General features: G+C 35.9%; 1 protein-coding gene across 1 annotated transcript in view; it reads right to left on the bottom strand.

Moving 5' to 3' along the window:
• PDZD8 (PDZ domain containing 8) overlaps positions 1-20,077 on the bottom strand; it is a 79,221-nt gene that overhangs the window by 38,060 nt on the left and 21,084 nt on the right. Inside the window, exons 2-3 of the mRNA XM_025881106.2 lie at positions 15,780-15,905; positions 4-106 (exon numbers count right to left, since the gene is read on the bottom strand). Of these exons, the coding sequence (XP_025736891.1) occupies positions 4-106; positions 15,780-15,905 (229 nt within the window). The remainder of the gene's footprint in view (positions 1-3; positions 107-15,779; positions 15,906-20,077) is intronic.

The raw sequence follows: 20,077 nt of genomic DNA, 5'->3' as shown, positions 1-20,077 counted from the left end.
TACCGTCTTAATAGAACTCCTTTGTTTTTCTTCCCAAACACCACTGCTCAACTCGAGTGTACAATGAATATTTGCCTCTCTGTCATAGGATCCAAAAATGAGTAACCTGCAGTATAAGAATAAAACAAGGAGACTATTATACCAGTTATATGCAATAAAATTTTTCTCTGATTATACCAAGAAATAATAAATTACTCCATTACTATTTATAATTTTGGTAACAGAAAAAAAAAATTAAGTCAAACACTTAGTACACCCTCTAGTGGAAAAGTGAAGTAAAGCTAAAATTAGGTGAAATTCTGGGATAAGCTGTTTCTTAGCAGCTAAGTCAAACAGAAAGTAGTATGTATTCATGAGGCAAACAAACTGACCAGACAGCAAAAGCTTCAGGTCTTCAAATCAGACTGTTGAATTTAAAAAATAAGTTGCAGAGTGATATACATAGTATCATACCACCTCTGTAAAAATTAACACATTCATAAAATAGTACAACATAGTTGCTTATGAACACACCCACACACTTATCCATCTAACAGTGTGACTTCAGGCAAATTATTTAACTTCTCAAAAGCCATCTTTTTCTCTGAAAAATTCAGGGCAAAAATAATACCACTTAGAGCTGTTGTGAGAACAGAAGATGACAATGCATACAAGGCATTTAGTATAGCACCTAGCAAACACTAAGTGTTCCATAAGTGTTTGCTATTTCTATTATCTTGAAAACAATTGTGAAGGAATAACAGCATCACCTAATTTTACTGTTTAATATTCAGATCTAAAAAGGAGATCTCAGGCCCAATCTTGAGATGATATAAAGCAGTTTTATTATTGAAGGAAAAAAATATTACCCACATGTCTAGCTTCCATATTACCTGTCTTCTAAATGAGAACATAAGTCTACCAAAGTATTTCAAGAGTAAGCTTGAGAATAGCTTTAGTGTTAATCAACATTTTGACTGCTACTCTATTACTTTATGTCTACACAAAGATCATGGGGGTAGAAGTGAGATGAAAAAAAAAAGGTAGATAAAACTTATTAGAGTAATATGAGAAAACTGTGTCCTAAGGTTGGAGACCACTAGCAAATCATGTCCATACTTCACAAACTGGCTTCATAAACTAAAAACCTGAATAAACTCATGGCAAAACAAAAACAAAACCAACCCTAAATTTAAATAGTTTTTAATCTTAAAAGTAAATTTAAACTTAGTGCTTAACGGCCTACTGCAAAAAATTAAGAAGATTCATAATTATAAAATACTAAGTTTAGAAAAATGAGAATTTTCATTCATCAAAGCTCTGCCGCCACCATCTGGTCAAAAGAGTAAACTACCTGCAGGCCTTTACTACCATACACAGAAGGCTATGCACCAAATTCCCAGAAAGATATTAAAATTCCCAAAAGATATTAATCTTCAGGATTCAGAAATGAGAAAGCACATTTATCAGAATCCTTCCCTGAAACTACAACACTTTTATCATATTTTTATAACACCTTTTTAACGTTTTTTAAAAAGAATAACACAAAACAATGATTAACTCAAAATGAGTCACAGAACTAAATATAAGAGAAGAAAACATAAATTCAAATCTTTGTGACCGTGACTTAGGTGATGGTTTCTTAAGATAGGACAGCAAAAGTACAAGTACCAAAGGGGGAAAAAAAAAAATGGGACTTCAACAAAATTAAAATTTTTGTGCCTCAAAGGACATCACCAAGTAAGTGAAAAGACAATTCACAGAATGGGAGAAAATATTTGCAATTTAGGTATCTCATAAGGGTCTAGTATAACTCAACTTAAAATCGGACATTTCTCCATAGAGGATACGCAAATAGCCAATAAGGACATGTAAATAGGCTCAACATCATTAGCCATCAGGGAAATGAAAATCAAAACCACAATGAAATGCTGCTTCACACTCACTAGATGGCTAATCAAAAAAGGAGACAAGTACTGGCGAGGATGTAGAGAAATGAATACCTGTACTTTGCTGGAGGGAAGTAAAATGGTGCAGCCACTTTGAAAAATAGTTTGGCAGTTCCTTCAAAAGTTAACATATGATGCAGCACATCCATTCCTGGTATATAACCAAGAGAAATGAAAGCATACGTTCATGCAAAAACTTAGTATGTATGTTCATAGCAGCATTATTCTTAATAGCCAAAATGTGAAAACAACCCATAGGCCCATCATCTGATGAAGAGGTAAATAAAATGTGGCATATACACACAATGGAATATTATTTGGCAATAAGAGAAAATGAATTAATGATAAATGATATATGCTACAATATGAATGAACTTCAAAAACATACTAACTGAAAGAAGCCAGTCACAAAAGACCACACACTGTATGAATCCACATTTATATGAAAGATTTGCAGTAAGCAAATTTATAGAGACAGAAAGTAGATTAGTGGTTACTTAGGGCTGGGGAGGACTAGGGGGATTAGGGATTGACTGCTAATGGGTATGGGGTTTCTTTAGGAGGAACAAAAATGTTCTAAAATTAGATTGTGATGATGGTTGCACAACCCTGTAAATGTACTAAAACACACTGAACTGTACACTTTACATGGCTGAATTGTACGGTATGTGAATTATACCTCAATAAAGCTGATTCAAGAAAAAAGAATAATGTATGATCATGACAATGAACAGTAATGATTAGGGTTACATTAAAACTTTTAAACATTTTAATATTCGTTACAAAAAGATATAATAAATACTTGGCTTATCATTACTATGAATCAATATATTGTGACAAGATTCATATTTCAATAAAGCGTAAGCATGATTTTTATCTGGTACTTGATAACAGAAAACATTAAAAGGGTACCTTGAAACCAAATAAATTCCAAATGAAAATCATTTAAAATACTGAAATACCACAAATATTTAACATTTAATAGTTATTCTTAACAATGAAATTTTAAAGTATACAAAGCATTAGTTGCCCTGATAAACCTGATCCGAGACACAGAAAACTTTCATTTTGCATTGCTAACAACTGGTCCAACTGTTAAAAGTATTTCTAAAAACACCTCCAGATTGGCTGTTAGGGTTCATTTTGCTTCACATAACTTTATTTCTTTTTTTAATAATGAAGATATTTTGCCTGACTGTCCAGAATTTGGTTTTACCACTGAAATAGATACTGCTTTTATTAATTCTGATTTTAGATCAATTTCTGATTCTATGTCAGAGTATCCCACAACATTCACATCTCCTCTTTATGATTCGTCCATTAAAGCACTTACAAAGAACTGTAGCCTATAGTGAATATTCAAATACTAGAAAAAGCCAGGAAACATTATTAGTACTCTAACAAAGTAACTTTAGTTTCTCTCAGAAAAGTTAACAACATAACACAGAAGCTTGTGTCATACTGCCAATTTAAGGATTTATTTTGCTTAGAAAACTTATTTCTTGAAAAAAAAAAGCATCATTTCCTAGGGTTTATATAAGGTATACTATGTATGTAAATTTATTAATATTTATTTTGTTTGCAAGAATGACTCCCAATTAGCAGACAGGGCAAAAGCTACACCCAAGACTGACTGCTCAGACCATGACTGTTCCCCTCTATAAACTCCGTATCTGGTCCTCAGGACATACTTCCTATCAGTGTTTCCTGTGCCTGCTTTTGACGTGTAATCAGTGGATTCCTTCACCCAGTAATGACTATGTTGAATGCTAAGCTTTAATTCTCACAATAGAATTATAACATTTTCCTCCATTTTCTTGATCTCTTGACTGTTATCTCTTGAGATTTGGAAAAACATGTAAATTTCTGGAGAAATGCCAGGAAGAATTTCCTACCAGAAACACAAATACCAGCTAGTTAGGTGAATTTAGAAAGCATTTGCTTTAGTTTAGGCAGAATATTTAAAACAAGAATCAATTTTCATCCTACATCCCTATGCACTTACAATTCAGTCTTGAGTTAAACAAAGGCTTTCCATTCAGATTATATAAGCACCAGAAATACACAGTTACAATCACTGGCTAATACATATTTTGAGTTAAATGAACATTCAATATATGCTGAATAAGCAAGAAATGGTACAAAAATTTTTTACTAAACTACTTTGAAAAGGGGAAGAGTCCATACTGCTGAACAAAATGACAAAGGAAATTGCCTTTAGACCCCTGTCTCCTGAAAGAGATATTATTTCCAAGTTCAAAAGGTTAATTTTTTTAAAGACAGAGGTATACTGAAATCTCATGTTAAACATAAACACAAACACCACCTATCAAGAGACAGAATTTATATGACTCAAGATCAAACCACTGAGAAAAGGAAAGTAATTTCCAATGTGCCCTTATAAGAATCTCATTTTACACCAAAAAGGAAAAAAAATAAAAAAAAAATTTTTTTTTTTTAATGATTAATTTGAAAGGAGTCTTGCACCTGTAGGGAGTCAAATAACAACTCACTGGTTGTGAAAAGAATCATATGTAGCTGACCTCCTCCTATACAGGCTTAGGGCCTATACTACCCCTCCCTTCCCCCTGAAACCATCCTACTCAGAACTCAACTCTCTTGTCTTTGACAAAGACTTCCAAACCTAATGTCCAGTCCTTGTCTTTTCCCTGCTTTGCTTCTTTTTCTTTTTTAAAAAGATTTATTTTGTGAGAGAGAGAGAGAGAGCGTGCGAGTGGGAGGAGGGGCAGAGGGGGAGAGAGAGAATCCCAAGCAGACTCCACGCTGAGCACAGAGCCCAACCCGGGGCTCGATCTCATGACCCCGAGGACCATGACCTGAGCTGAAATCAAGAGCTGGAAGCTCAACTGACTGAGCCACCCAGGCACCCCTCTCCTGCATTGCTTCTAAAACCCCAAGTTTACAGAACACTTGTACAGGGAAATCTAACCATACCCTACTACTAAAGATATATGAAATCACATTCATCTCCCTCTGAAAAAAGCACCTGTATTTCTCCCACTAGTCCTAAGAGGCAGTAGCTGTGTCTGGCTCTTTATAACCTCCAATATCTAGAAAAATAATCAACACTTGATGACCAAATGGAAGTCAATTTTACCATAATTTTACTCAACTCAAATCTTTAACAGTCATGTGCCTCCCCCACCTATACCCATCCACATATTCAGCCACTCAGGAAACCCTGTCCTTGTTAGCTTGTTTGTCCCTTTCTTTCTGTCCCTACTGATCCTATCTTTCAAGTGCTTACCTCTTCACCTTTACCCTGTCACATCTCTTAGTTAGGCGCTAGGGCTTTAACCTTTCTCTCTATGCAATCTACTTTATAAATAGCAATCTTCTTAAAACAAGTGTTTCTTAATATAACCTTGAGACACCTTCAGTAACTTCCCTCTGATTAAAGATTAACTATCTTGGACTTCTTCTGCTAGCAAATTTGGCCCTGATTTTTCACATAAGTATCTATATTTCACTCAGGTCCCTGAAAATACAAATTTTCACTTTTGTCTTATTGGCTCTTTTCCCAATCACCTACATGATTTTCATTTTTTTTTTTGTTTTAAACTTTAAATTCTAGTTATTTAACATATAGTGTAATATTGGTTTCAGGAGAATTTAGTGATTCATCACTTACATATAACACCCAGTGCTCATCGTAACAAGTGCCCTCCTTACCCATCACCCATTTAACCCATCCCCCACCTCCCTCCCTCCATCAACCCTCAGTTGTTCTCTCCAGTAAGGAGTCTCTTACGGTCTGCTTCCCTCTTTTTCCCCTCTTCCATACGTTCATCTGTTTTTTTCTTAAATTTCGTATGAGTGAAATCATATAGTATTTGTCTTTCTCTGACTTATTTTGCTTAGCATAATATACTCTAGCTCCATCCATGTTGTTACAAATGGCAAGATTTCAATTCTTTTTGATGGCAGAGTAAATTGTTGTGTATATATATATATATAGAATATATATATATATATATATATATACACATACACACCCCATCTTCTTTATCCATTCATCAGGTGATGGATATTTGGCCTCTCTCCATAGTTTGGCTATGGTTAATAACATTGCTACAAACATCGGGGTGCAGGTACCCCTTAAAATCTGCATTTTTGTATCCTCTGGGTAAATACCTAGTAGTACAATTGCTGGGTCACAGGGGAGTTCTATTTTTAACTTTCTGAGGAACCTCCATACTGTTTTCCAGACTGGCTGCACTAGTTAGCATTCCCACCAACAGTGTAAGAGGGTTCCCATTTCTCCACATCCTCACCAACATCTGGTGTTTCCTGTGTTGTTTATTTTAGCCATTCTGACAGGTGTGAGGTGGTAGCTCATTGTGGCTTTCATTTGTATTTCCCTGATGATGAGTGATGTTGAGCATCTTTTCATGTGTCTCTTAGCCATCTGGATGTTTTCTTTTGAAAAATGTCTATTCATGTCTTCTGCCCATTTCTTAATTGGATTATTTTTGTTTCTTGGGTGTTAGGTTTGGTACGTTCTTTATAGATTTTGGGTACTACCCCTTATCAGATAGGTCATTTGCAAATATCTTCTCCCATTCCACAGGCCACCTTTTAGTTTTGTTGATTGTTTCCTCTGATATGCAGAAACTTTTTATCTTGATGAAGTCCCAAGAGTTCATTTTTGCTTCTGTTTCCCTTGCCTCCAGAGATGTGTCTAGTTAAGAAGTTGCTATGGCCGAGGTCAAAAAGGTTGTTGCCTATGTTCTCCCATAGGATTTTGATGGTTTCCTGTCTCACATTTAGGTCTTACATCCATTTTGAATTTCTTTTTGTGTATGGTGTAAGAAAGCGGTCCAGTTTCATTCTTCTGCATGTTGCTGTCTGTCCAGTTTTCCCAACACCATTTGTTGAAGAGACTGTCTTTTCTCCACTGGATATTCTTTCCTGCTTTGTTGAAGTTTAGTTGACCATATAGTTGTGGGTTCATTTCTGGGTTTTCCTATTCTGTTCCACTGATCTGTGCATCTGTTTTTTGCTAGTACCATACTGCTTGATGACTACAGCTTTGTAATATAGCTAGCCTGAAGTTCAGAATTGTGATGCCTCCATCTTTGCTTTTCTTTTTCAGGACTGCTTTGGCTATTCAGGGTCTTTTGTGTTTCCAAACAAATTTTAGGATTGTTTGTTCTAGATCTGTGAAAAATGCTGGTGGTATTTTGATAGGGATTGCATTAAATGCATAGATTGCTTTGGGTAGTGCAGATATTTTAACCATGTTTGGTTAAATCCATCCAATCCATCAGCATGGAATGTTTTCCCATTTCTTTGTGTCTTCTTCAATTTCTTTCATAAGTGTTTTATAGTTTTCAGAGTACAGATCTTTTACCTCTTTGGTTAGGTTTATTCCTAGGTATCTCATTATTTTTGGTTGCAACTGTAACTGGGATCGGTTCCTTGAGTTCTTTTTCTGCTGCTTCATTATGGTGGGGTTATATCAAATTCAGAGTTATAGACCTTTATAGTTATAGATGTACATAGCTTTAAAGACCTGAAGGAATAATATTCAGCAACAATTCCAAGTAATTCCTCCCATTTTTCAACATCATTCACACAAATTTAAATGTCTCATATTTGAGCTAATTTCCTATGAGCTCTCCTTTCATGAAGGAAAGACTTCAGCCTTCATCTAAATGATACTTCATTATTAGTACACAAGATCTGTCCCAAGATTTTCCTGAAAAGGTAACATTTTAAAAATAATGACTTGCCCTCAAACAGGTAAAAAATTTCCAAAATTTGTATATTTCTAACATAAAATGAAAAATTTTTGGACCAGATTTTTCCTTGATAAGATTTTTTTTAAAGGATATAAAGATAAGAGAATGAGGGATTTTGGAGTCAGACAAACCAAGATTCAAATTCTAGATAGGACGTGTTGGGCAAGTAACCTATAGATCTCAATTCATCATCTATAAAATAGATGTAATAATGCTAACTTTGTAAAGAGATTCTGAGAGCTAGAAATAATGAATGCAAAGTGCCTATTATATGTTATATACTGCAGGTAATAAATGCTATTAATAACAATGTAAGTATTTGCAGGGTCATGCTCCCAAATATCTTCAAATTTAGCTAGGTTTTTTTCCCTTTTTAAAAAAGATAAAATATCAAACATTAAAGTAAATACAGATAATATAACAACACCCATTTATCAGCTACTCAGAGAAAAAAAAGTTACCACTAGAATAAAAAATAACCAAGTGAATAGAATCAAACAATAGTATAACCTAAGTGAAGGATTCACAAACCAATGCAAGGTAGAAATTATTTTCTGGTTTTAACTTCTAAAACAGCTTGTCTTGTAAATGAATTTCAAAATCCATCCTGTTAGCAGGCTTCTCTACAGAAGAACTAAACATTTTGCTATATAACATGGACATAGTGCCATTAAAGGATTAATTCCTTCTATCAAAATGTCACCGTGAAGCCGCCTTCAATATTTCAAAGGAAATATAGGCATATTTCCTTTTATTGTGCTTCACTTTATTGTGCTTCAGAGATACTGTGCTTTTTACAAATTGAAGGTCTGCGTCAAGTCTAAATTGTAAAAATATTTGATTGACAAAACAGGAAGAACAGAAAGAAGGGACAGAGGAGCAAAAACCAAACCGAGCCAAACAGATGAGACAAAAAATAAATGGCAAAATGACAGACCTAAATATAACTTAACCATTACATTAAATGTGAATGAACTAAAGAGTCTAATGAAAAGGCAGAGATTGTTAGACTACACATAAAAGAACCGTTTATATTTAAATATAAAAACACAAAAAGACTGAAAGTAAAAAACTGTAAAAAAGCAACAACACAGAAACAGTACAATCAACGTAAGAAAACTGTAGCATCTTTATCAATTTAGACAAAATAAATACTAAGACGAGAAACATTATGAGACAAAAAGGACCCTTCATAATGGTAAAAGGGTCAATATGTCAAGAAGAAATATGCACCTAATAACAAAACTACAAAAAAGAGATAAACTCATAGTCATGCCTTGAAGATTTATACACACTTTTATTCAGTAATTGACAGAACTAGACTAAAAAAATCAGTAAAGATACAGAAGATCTGAATGACCGTACAGGCAGTCCTTACTTTGAGTTACTACATAGAACTCTGTCCCTGCTTTGCACTGTTCTGATATGCAGGGTTTTGGTTAACATAGTTCCATGTGGAGTAAGGACTGTCTGTATATGTTTTTGTATAGTTCTGGGTTTTGGAAGTATGTTAATGCCCCACATATTAAAATATGAATCAATAAGGATGGAAAGGCAGGGATGGGAGGGAGGGAAACTGAAACTGAAAGCAAACAGAAAAGAATAAAGCCAGCTATATTTCAAATGCATATCATAACACACTGAAGGGGGAAAATTAATCTAATTCATGAATATAGTACTTGACCATATGCCCTTAATCTTGGGTAGAGTGGGGGAGAAATGCAAATAAATCCTGAATTTTTTTTTAATTTTTCATTATGTTAATCACCATACATTACATCATTAGTTTTTGATATAGTGTTCCATGATTCATTGTCTGTGCATAACACCCAGTGCTCCATGCAGAACGTGCCCTCTTTAATACCCATCACCAGGCTAACCCATCCCCCCACCCCCTTCCCCTCTAGAACCCTCAGTTTGTTTTTCAGAGTTCATCATCTCTCATGGTTCGTCTCCCCCTCCGATTTACTCCCCTTCATTCTTCCCCTCCTGCTATCTTTTTTTCTTAACACATATTGCATTATTTGTTTCAGAGGTACAGATCTGTGATTCAACAGTCTTGTACAATTCACAGCGCTCACCATAGCACATACCCTCCCCAATGTCTATCACCCAGCGACCCCATCCCTCCCACCCCTCCCCACTCCAGCAACCCTCCGTTTCCTGAGATTAAGAATTCCTCATATCAGTGAGGTCATATGATACATGTCTTTCTCTGATTGACTTATAAATCCTGAATTTCTTTTCGTAAGTATGTTTTCTCTACTTATACAGACAAAGCAATTCTGAAACTATCTGAGATGTATTACGGGATAAAGCAAATGAGTAAATTGCTGATGTTACTGGGAGCCAGGGTTCAAGGGACAAAAATATGAAAGGAGCAAAAACCAAGGCACAGAACAACCCTATGAGAATGAACTGGAATTGGATATATCAATTCATGATTTCTAAATTATGTATGTGTTGTATATATTATATACCTATAAGTGTCTATACATGTATGTATTTGTTAACTGTCCACTAATGGGGCCTCTGATTATATACGAGTAGCAATGACTATATCCAACACCCAGATCTTGATTTGTAGTATTATTTTCTACTAAAAGGAACCAAGGCTCTTTGGAAAAATAGCGGATTCTAGGACTGTGACAGAGAAGATACAAAATGAACCTAGAACAGCTGTTATATCACAAAGTGATAAAGACCTTTAAAAAAATATATAAAAAAAACAAGTTTATGTCAGATGCAGCATACAGGAGCCAGTTTGAACAGGCTCCTAGAGGCCGAATATGGGACAACTTAGGCACCAAAATAATTAAGGATAGTAAAAGGAAAAAATAGGAATACATGCATCCATGCTGATAACAGATAACTGGAGAATAAGGGAAGACTCCTGATAATAGAGTAGAATGTCAACTGCTGTGGTTTTCTGTCTTTGTGTTAACATTTGAAAAAATTTTTAAATGATGTATTTTTGGGACCCAGTAAAACAAAACACTTTAGAAGCTACTGACAAAATACAGACTTTAGAACAGTATGACTCAGTGAAGAACTGACCTTAATTAGAATTTCCTATCTATAATTAGGACAGGCTATCCTAAATATACTGCTTTAGAGTACAGAATTCTCACACAACAAAATTTCATAGGCTTTGCATTCACCAACTACAATCTTAGTTTGTTTAAAATGTAACTGGCTGATAAAATAAGCCAAAGAAAAGAAAATATATCTATTATATCAATGTCTTTTAACATAAAGGTGTATACGACAAATCCCATCTAGAATTTGGTGCCAGAATTTCTTTTCCCCTGAAGAACATGTACAGTATACCAGAAAATAAGAGCTAAGTAATCCATCAAGTTTCCTTTGCTGCAGAAAATTGATCTTTTCTTCTCTACATGGTTATTTTTTATATAATTTATCTTCTATTTAACTGCACATGGGCATATAGTTTCTCTGCAAAATACCTCAAATCCTTTAAGATGGAATGAAATTTACGAGATAAACTGTAAATCTAAAAATAATCTTAATATGATTGCAACACGAATGTTTAATTTAGTCTAATAGCAGTGCTATGAATACAGCAATTGAGTTCATCTATGGTTAAAAAAAATCAGCTATAGTCAATGCAAAAAAAATTCAGAATATCTGTTTTTAAAAAAATTTGACAAATACAAAGTGTTAGAACCAATTTTTACAAGTGAGGTTGTTTCTGCCCCCAAGATTTTAATCGGGAAATTCAAAACTATATTTCAGATAATTAGAAAATAACTTCCCTTTACACCATGAGACCCTTTTAAATAATAAAATTCGAATTCCAGGGGGCACCTGGGTGGCTCAGTCAGTTAAGTGTCTGCCTTCAGCTCGGGTCTTGATCTCAGGGTCCTGGGATAGAGCCCTGCATGGGGCTCCCTGCTCAGCGGGTTGTCTGCTTCTCCCTCTCCCTCTGCCAACTCATGCTCTCTCTCTCTCAAATAAATAAAATCTTAAAAAAATTCCAGCTTTCACAACCAAATACACAAAGAAAAATATACTTTTGTTTAAAGATTTGTTTTCTTCTTGATAAATACTATGATTATATTAAGGCATAATAATAGAGACTACTAGGGTGCCTGGGTGGCTCAGTCTGTTGAGCATCTGACTCTTGATTTCAGCTCAGGTCATGACCTCAGGGTTGTGGGACAGAGCCCCACACTGGGCTCCTCTCTCAGCATGGAGTCTGCCTGTCCCTCTCCCTCTGTTCCTAACCCTGTTCCCCCCGTCACTTGCGCAATCTTTCTCAAATTAGTAAATAAAAATCTTAAAAATAAATTAAAGGTTACATCTATCGAAGGCTTGCTATGCAGTAGGCACTGCGGGTTATGTACCTATCTCTAAATAGGTACAGCAAGGCAGCAAGCATCCTTGCCCATTCTAGAGATGTGCCACTTGTCTAAGGACATACAGCAATAAGAGCACATGGCTAAGATATGAACACAGCACTTTCTACCTCAAATGCCAGTATTATTTCCACAACTCCAATATTTTCAGTAAAGTTTGTTTTCTATGGATACTTCTGATTTGTTTCCTCATCGGCAAAATGCATTTAAAAATGCATTTCCCTCTGTAAGTGTGAAACTACATCAAAATAAAGTTTTAAAAACGTCCTCACAACACAGCCATTGCTTCAAATTAAAAAGTTTAAGAAAGAAAAAGAGATCCTCATAGAGAACTATGGTTGTCTGGGGATGAGTTTGATGTTCTAGGTTACGGACTCGGGAAAAAATTACTGAAGTTCTATTATTTTTACCAGATTCAAGGTCAAGTTCTAAAAGCCTACGAAATAAGCATCATAAGAATGTTAACCTAAAACTATTAACAATAGTAAATGATACATATGACATTATAACAACTTGAACATGTAAGTCTCCTTCAAGCAAGAGAAATGTGAATATGCATGTCTAAAAGCTAAAAACCCAGGAAACTTTAACTCATGACAGCATGCTAATTCAAAACAACTTTATCCTCATACAAATGGTCCACAGACATGTTTTAATTTTAAATGTTTATGTTCTTGAGGCACCTAGGTGGCTCAGTGGGTTGAGTGTCAGGTCATGATCTCATGGGTCGTGGGATCAAGCTCTGTGCTCGCTGGGAGTCCACTTGAAGATTCTCTCCCTCTGTCCCTCCCCCAAGCATGTGCTCTCCCTCTCTCTAAAATAAATAAATCTTTAAAAAAATGTTTATGTTCTCTTAAAAATTTGATCATTCAATAATTTTATTCTATTTGCCTCAAACCTTTTCGTATCACTAAATGAAGTAGTCATGGTAAAAAATATCTCAAGGGTCTTAAACCATTAAGTTTCAAAAATTGAAATAAGCATTTTTTTTTGGTCCTCCCTCCAAAAAAAGGGCACTTATTTTTTCTTCCACTTTCTTTACAGTGTCACTTTCTTTCTGCTTTAGAGTTTATAATATATCACACAAAATGAGTTTACATTCAGGAGCAGGAAAAATTATTAAAATATAAATGCTTAGATTACAATAATATGTCCTCTTTAGTTTATATCCTACAAAGTTGGAATCTATCTGACCTGAAAATTCTACTTTTTATACTAAGAACAAAGTTTAGAAGAAAAACAATGTAAGATTTTAATGAGAATGAATGTTAGAATTCAATTTGAAGACAAAAAGGCAGGGATGAGTAGAAAACAGTAATTTATTCTTTCCTTCATACACAATTTTAAGTAATCCTTAAGCTGTGTGAAAATAATGCAGGACCACAATACTAGCTAACTTTACATGGTGGGGTTTATAAAGATAGTGACTGGAAAACGCTTTAAATAATGCGCTTCCTCCCAAGATATAATCAATCTATAACCCCACCAGCAACATTAAGGCAAAAGAACTAGTTTTTTAAAAATTCCTGGCACACTCTTAAAAGAATAAATAAAATCTAAAAAAAAAAAGGGGGGGGGCACCTGGGTGGCTCAGATGGTTAAGCGCCTGCCTTCAGCTCAGGTCATGATCTCCAGGTCCTGGGATAGAGGCCCATGTCGGGCTCCCAGCTCAGCGAGGAGTGTGCTTCTCCCTCTCCCTCTGCCTCTACCTCTCCCCCTGCTTGTGCTCTATCTCAAATGAATAAATAAAATCTTAAAAAAAAAAATAAAAATTCCTAGCACATTATCTCTTTATTACACATCATCTACATCACAGTAAATAAATGTATGTTGAATAAGTGAATAATAAATCTTCAAGGCTATCTTTGCAGGTTTGGGGAAGGGTAGATGAGTAGGTAAATACAGGAGAGTTAAGAAATTCTGTCCAAAATTGCCCTTCTAATGTTTAAAAGTTGCTATGACTATTCTGGAAAAGATAATCCAATGGTATGATTGTGAATCTACAAGAAATGTGAATCTACAAGAAAATTCACTGAAAGAAAAAAAAACATCTGGTCAAAATTTCCTTAGACACAAATCACTTGAAAAATGTCCTTCCTAATGTTAATGTGACAAACCCAAATTATAATTAGATATTTAATACTCATGCTTACATACCATATTAGCTTAGCCAATTCAAATTCAGACTTGTGTAGAGCTGTGTTTTTACTGTGTCATTTAACTGTACACTACAGTCCCTTTTACAAAATCTACAGCATATTTAGTCTTTGATAAGAGAATTCCTTTCAAACAGTCTTTCTGACATAATGATGTACAATACTGAATTATTCCAACACAAAACAAAAAAAATGTTTAGCACATTCTTAGTATACTTAAAATTAACCTATTAGCAAGGACACAAATATATTAGGTACAAAATATAACTGTGTACTCAGGCACTTGTTTTTATTATGGGCTGGAAATAAAAATAAAAGTGATAAGTACCAAATAAGTGGTACAAACAAGTGTCATAGAAATGTAGCATAAGGGCAGTATACTTGTACTTGAAATGATCAGGAGACACATTAAAGAGGTAGGTGTTGAAGTCGATCTAGGAAGTTTGGTTTCAAGAAGAAGAAAATGGGGTAGGACCTTCAGCCTGGAAAACGGTGGGGAGTCAACATAAGAAGCTTAGTATGGTAAAATATCTAAGGCAGGGAATAGTGAACTACGGTCCATGGGCCAAATCCAGCCCCCTGCTTGTTTTTGTGTAGCCTATAAACTACCATAGGTTTTCACATTTTTAAATGATTGAAAAAAATTAAAAGAATATTTCACGACACATGAAAATTATGAAATTCATATGTAGAGTTTTATGGGTACACAGCCATACCATGTACTGTCTATGACTGCTTTCATACTATAATGGCCGAGCAACAGAGACCATGAGAATCGTAAAGCCTAAAATATTTACTATCTAGCCCTTGAGAGAGAAAGTTTACCAACATCTTCCTTTAGAAAAGCCTATGTGGCTGAGGCACTCTGAGTGAGGGGCTGAGAGGAGAAAGAAGCCAGAGAGGCAAGAGGGGCATGTAGACCATAGCAAGGATTTGGGTCTATATTCTAGTAACGGGGAAGCCATTAAAGAGTTTTAAGTAGGAAAGTGACAAGATTTGCATTTTAAAAAGGCCATTCTGGTGGTTATATCGGTAACCAGTATTAGGAGAAAAGTAAGGAGGTTAGTGTAGTAAGTAGTTTAAGCAAGATATGAACACAGTTTAGACTATAGGGCAGGCAAAGGAAAATAAGGAGGTTGGGCAAAATTATTTCTGAGATCCCTTTCAGCTCTAAAATTTTAAGAATCACAGGGTTTTCTAAGCATTTCTGATTGGTATTTTCAATTATCACATATAAGTCTCAAAAATGTTATACTATAAACAGCTCTCCAAGAGTTAGTAAATTAGAAATATGCCAACAGAGCATCAAACATCTAAAAAGTCCGGGAATTACTGAAGGACAAATGATCCTCTCCATTAGAATGCTTTCTTAAAATACGGTTTTATTTTTTGCAAGCTGGAAAGGACTAGTTTTATGAAATTTATGATTAAAGATTTACAGATCATACATAATAAATTAACACAAAGGGGGAACAAACACAAACATGCTTAAGTATATTTTCACTGCACTTTCTTTCCCATAATGTAGCAATGATGAAACAAAGAACATACCTGCTACATTCTAACAATGTAACTTTAAGGCGGCCTTCTGTAAGTGCCCATTGCTGTATATGGATATGCTCTTCTTCATCTTCTTCAAATCCTTGCGAAGTTTGGAATGGAAAAAACGGCTTAAACCTGAGAAAAGTAAAGATAAGTCTAAATTTTTGGACAATAAACACCACAGTTTAAAGAGTAATTAACAAAACCTACCTGTAGGAAAGCAATGTAAAACAAAAACCTAATACTGCATGAGCCCTAAAAATCCAAAGCTTATCATTCTCCCCTACAACTGGTAACAGATGGTGTCTTCTCTATGGCACCGAGACCTCCTTTTTTTTTTTTTTGGCATGCCCTCATTGACAAGGCAAGACACTTAGAAAAAAGAAAAAGAAAATCTAAAGACCACCATTAGGCCCTGAAACTTGGGTGGGTCAGGACAGTGATTCTTTCTGGACCAGATGGGAAGAGTGTTTCTATAGTACAAGATCAAAATTCAGAATGCACTGTTCTGGAAACAATATAATTCATAGTAATTAGTACATGAGTATGATTAATAACAACAATTAATGGTGGCAAAGGTATTCATCAGAATTGTCGACTATTTGCCAGGCAGTGTGTTAAGAGTTTTCCAAACTTTCTCTTATGTAATGCTCACAATCCTGAGAGGGTGATAGAACCAGCTTCCCTTTCCAGATGAGAATAGTGAGCCTTATAAGTTAAAGGATTTGTTCAGTGTTACACAGTGGGTGGCAAAACCAGAATTCAAGCTAGTCTGACTCTTATCAAAGCCCAAACACTTCACAGTTACCTATGAATAACTCAGGCCTATATGTGCGTATTCTTTAATACTCTGATTTTCATGAAGAAGCTTGTGCTGAGTTATGAACTGTAGGCTTTAAAAACTTTATTTTGAAACACAATCCATACTCCTTCATTAAAGCAAAGGACAAAGAAAATGAAGAGAAAATTGGGCTCGGGGGCCTACAGTTTTCAATTCACCTTACACACTGTCACCAGACATGATGGCTTCAAAGGCTTCTCATCAACCACACACAAAAAGAGACGGTCAAAAGTTCTTGGTTTCACATCCAAGGTCCACCACAATTAATCTTTCCACTGGCATTTTTCCCTGTTAGAAATCTTCCTATACCGGAAGTGTAGTCACCTCATGTGCTCTGAGGATACTATCTATGCACACTCCCGCCTTCAGGCCTTCTGAACTAACTGGATGTTCTCCCTACTTCTCAAAGCCTAGTCAAATCCTAAATGCTTTTCGTAATCGGCTTTAGGTCCTAGATCAGTCCTAGATCACAGCAGAGCACATGCACTGCTTTCACTCTTATTTTGCAGTCACTTAAACTGCTGTGCATTTATGCCTTGAAATCTCAAACGTGACCTGGTCTCACACTGTTTGTACCCTTCATGCAAACAATCAGGACTCAAATATGTGTTGAGCTGATTTATAAAAATCCAACCCTAAAAATGAAATAAACATTTAGAATATATTAATAGCCCACTACAGTTTATACTGAAAGATACTGATAGAGGGGGAGAAATATTGTTTTACGGTTTCCCAATGAACAGGATCAAAGGAAAAACTTTTTAGAGAAAGATAAGTAGGTATACAAACCATGTTCAGTGCTTTTCTCCTGCTTCTGAATTAGGGGGAAGGCAGAGAGTCCTCCTCAATTCCTTAATTTGCATTTGAAGTCATGTGATTCAAACTGGCACCAAATTTTTAGAGGGAAAAAAAATTAGGACCTAAATCTGTTATATTAATACATTATTGTAGTTGAGTCCTTTTAACACACAAGTCTTATGGCTCCTGTAGAACACTGTCACTCATAAAACATTACAAAGATCACTATACTATACACAACCAACTTTGAATGTTAACAATCCCGCTAAATCACAGCTGCTCTATGAATCAACTTTTCTTGTCATATATAAACTTAAAATTCAATAAAAACATTTCCCACAGGTATGTGACTTCAATGTTCTATGGAATAAAGTCTAACTTGGTTTATTAATGCTGCTAGCAGCGTTTCCTAAAAATGTTTATGCCACAAAAGTACACTAAAATCACAAAACTGAATTCCATTTAAAAATAACACACTAAACAGTGGGATAAAGCTATTAGTTCACCGAGCTAATAAACAGAATCCACACATTCACATTCCCTAAGGACACTTGGTTTTCAAAACGTTTAAGTCCAAGGCTTTAAAAGTATCCCCAAACCCATAAAGAAATCTAAACAATAAAGCAGGCTACCCCTTCCTTTTACCTTCCCATCCTACCACATTATCCTTCCTCAGAATTCATGAACCTATTCTTCTGTTAACCTATCAACTTAAAAATGTCACTGTCTTCTCATTCAAGTTCCCTGAATAAGCTACTTGTACATCCTTCTGCAGAAGCCTTAAAACCAACCCAGAAAGATCAAGTTCTGAAATGACAGCATGAAGAGGTCCACTGACCCCCTCGGCAATAAAACTGGTGGAAATTATTAAAATAAAAACAAAAACACAAAGAAAACACGTAAAGCCTCTGAAATGTCCCTAAGGGTAAATAGCAAATGAAGGAACTTCTATTCAAGAAAATCTACAAAAATTTGGTAAGAAAGGTGTGAGTCTGTGGTGCCTAAACCAAGACTGCTCCCTCCAACAAGCTCAGCAAGGAAGAGATTCCACTCTAGACTGCTGCAACCAAGAACACAAGTGGTCTCACCTCCAGCTCGCAGTCAAAGGGAGACTTCCTGAGAAGAGCAGGACAGCAGTGTTTCTCATCCAGCCTTCTGCCTAAGAAGCCTGTACAGAGCCTAAATTCCAGGCAGGTGTAGTCAAGAGATGGGAGCTCCTTTCCTTGACCCTGCCCCCATTTGTGGAATGGAAATTTCATGTTGGGCACAGTGCCCTGATCATCTTTGCTCTGGCTCACGCTGCAATGGTTCTATGCCAAGAGAGGCAAGCCTAAAGTACCTCAGGCTGCTGCCACCCCCTCCCCCACCTCTTACCCAACTTCTAGAGTGGGGGTGTCACTCACAGAGAAGCTTGCCTTTGTTCCCACCCCCAGCTCCAGAACTCTGACTCAAAATTTTTGCTAAGGGGGCTGGAAAGGGTAAGGCATGCCATAAAAAAAGCTCCTGATCTCTTCCCAAAGGAACTAAGAAGCTCAAACCTAAGTGGAAGGAGATTCATGGATTTCATGAAGATACAGCCTACAATAAAGGCTGCCTAGTTTACAGGAAATAAGACAGCTGGGCGATCTCTCCTGGGGTCAGAGCAAGTATCAAACACAGACCTCAGAAATTATTCCTTCAAAGAAGCCACAATTTGACTGGGTTAGATGGTAGGACAATATATGCCCCAGAGTACCGGTGGGAACAATAGGCACAATGGGGGTAGAGGGTAGACTTCACTAAAATAACCCAGGCAATCACTAAAAAACAAATAAATAATGAACCCTGGGAGGGGGGACCAGTGCTCAAAGTTGCTACAATACTATCTAAAATAATTTCCAACAAAAATTGTGAAGCATGCAAAGAACCAGGAAAGCAGATTTCTTTCTTTCTTTTTCTTTCTTTCTTTCTCTCTCTCTTCTTTTTCTTTTCTTCTCTTCTTTCTTTCTTTCTTTCTCTTTCTTTCTTTCTTAAAGATTTATTTATTTGACACATAAAGAGATAGCAAGAGGGAACACAAGCAGGGGGAGTGGGAGAGGGAGAAGCAGACTCCCCGCTGAGCAGGGAGCCCGATATGGGGCTGGATCCCAGAACCCTGGGATCATGACCTGAGCCGAAGGCAGATGCTTAACGACTGAGCCACCCACGTGCCCCAGCAGATTTCTTTCTGACCCATAAAGCAGAAAGCAGGCAACACACACTGCCAGTGAGAATGACCAGGTATTGGATTTAACAGAAAAAGAATTCAAAACAGCCACTACAAATAGGTCCACGAAAAATTTTAATAGCATGATTAAAGAGGTAAAGGGAGGTATCATGCCAATGTCACATCAAATAGAGAATATCAATAAAAATATAGGAATTATGTATATTTAAAAAAAAAAAGTGGGAATTCCAGAGTTGAAAACTAACAACTGAAATAAATTCACCAAAAGGGCTCTCAACCATAAATATGAACTGGCAGAAGGAAAGAAGTAGTGAATCTGAAGACAGAGCAACAGACGTTATGCAAGCCAAAGAACAAAGAGAAAAGAGAATAAAGAAAAATGAACTAAGCCTTAGAGAAATGTGGGAGATCATTAAGTACACCAACACACACATAACGGAGGCGCCAGAGGGCAGGATGAGG

Source organism: Callorhinus ursinus, unplaced genomic scaffold, assembly GCF_003265705.2.
Source record: "Callorhinus ursinus isolate GAN/ISIS: 27379988/994484 unplaced genomic scaffold, GSC_fseal_2.0 scaffold20, whole genome shotgun sequence".
In the NCBI taxonomy this organism is placed as follows: domain Eukaryota; kingdom Metazoa; phylum Chordata; class Mammalia; order Carnivora; family Otariidae; genus Callorhinus; species Callorhinus ursinus.
This window is presented reverse-complemented; position numbering and strand designations above follow the sequence as displayed.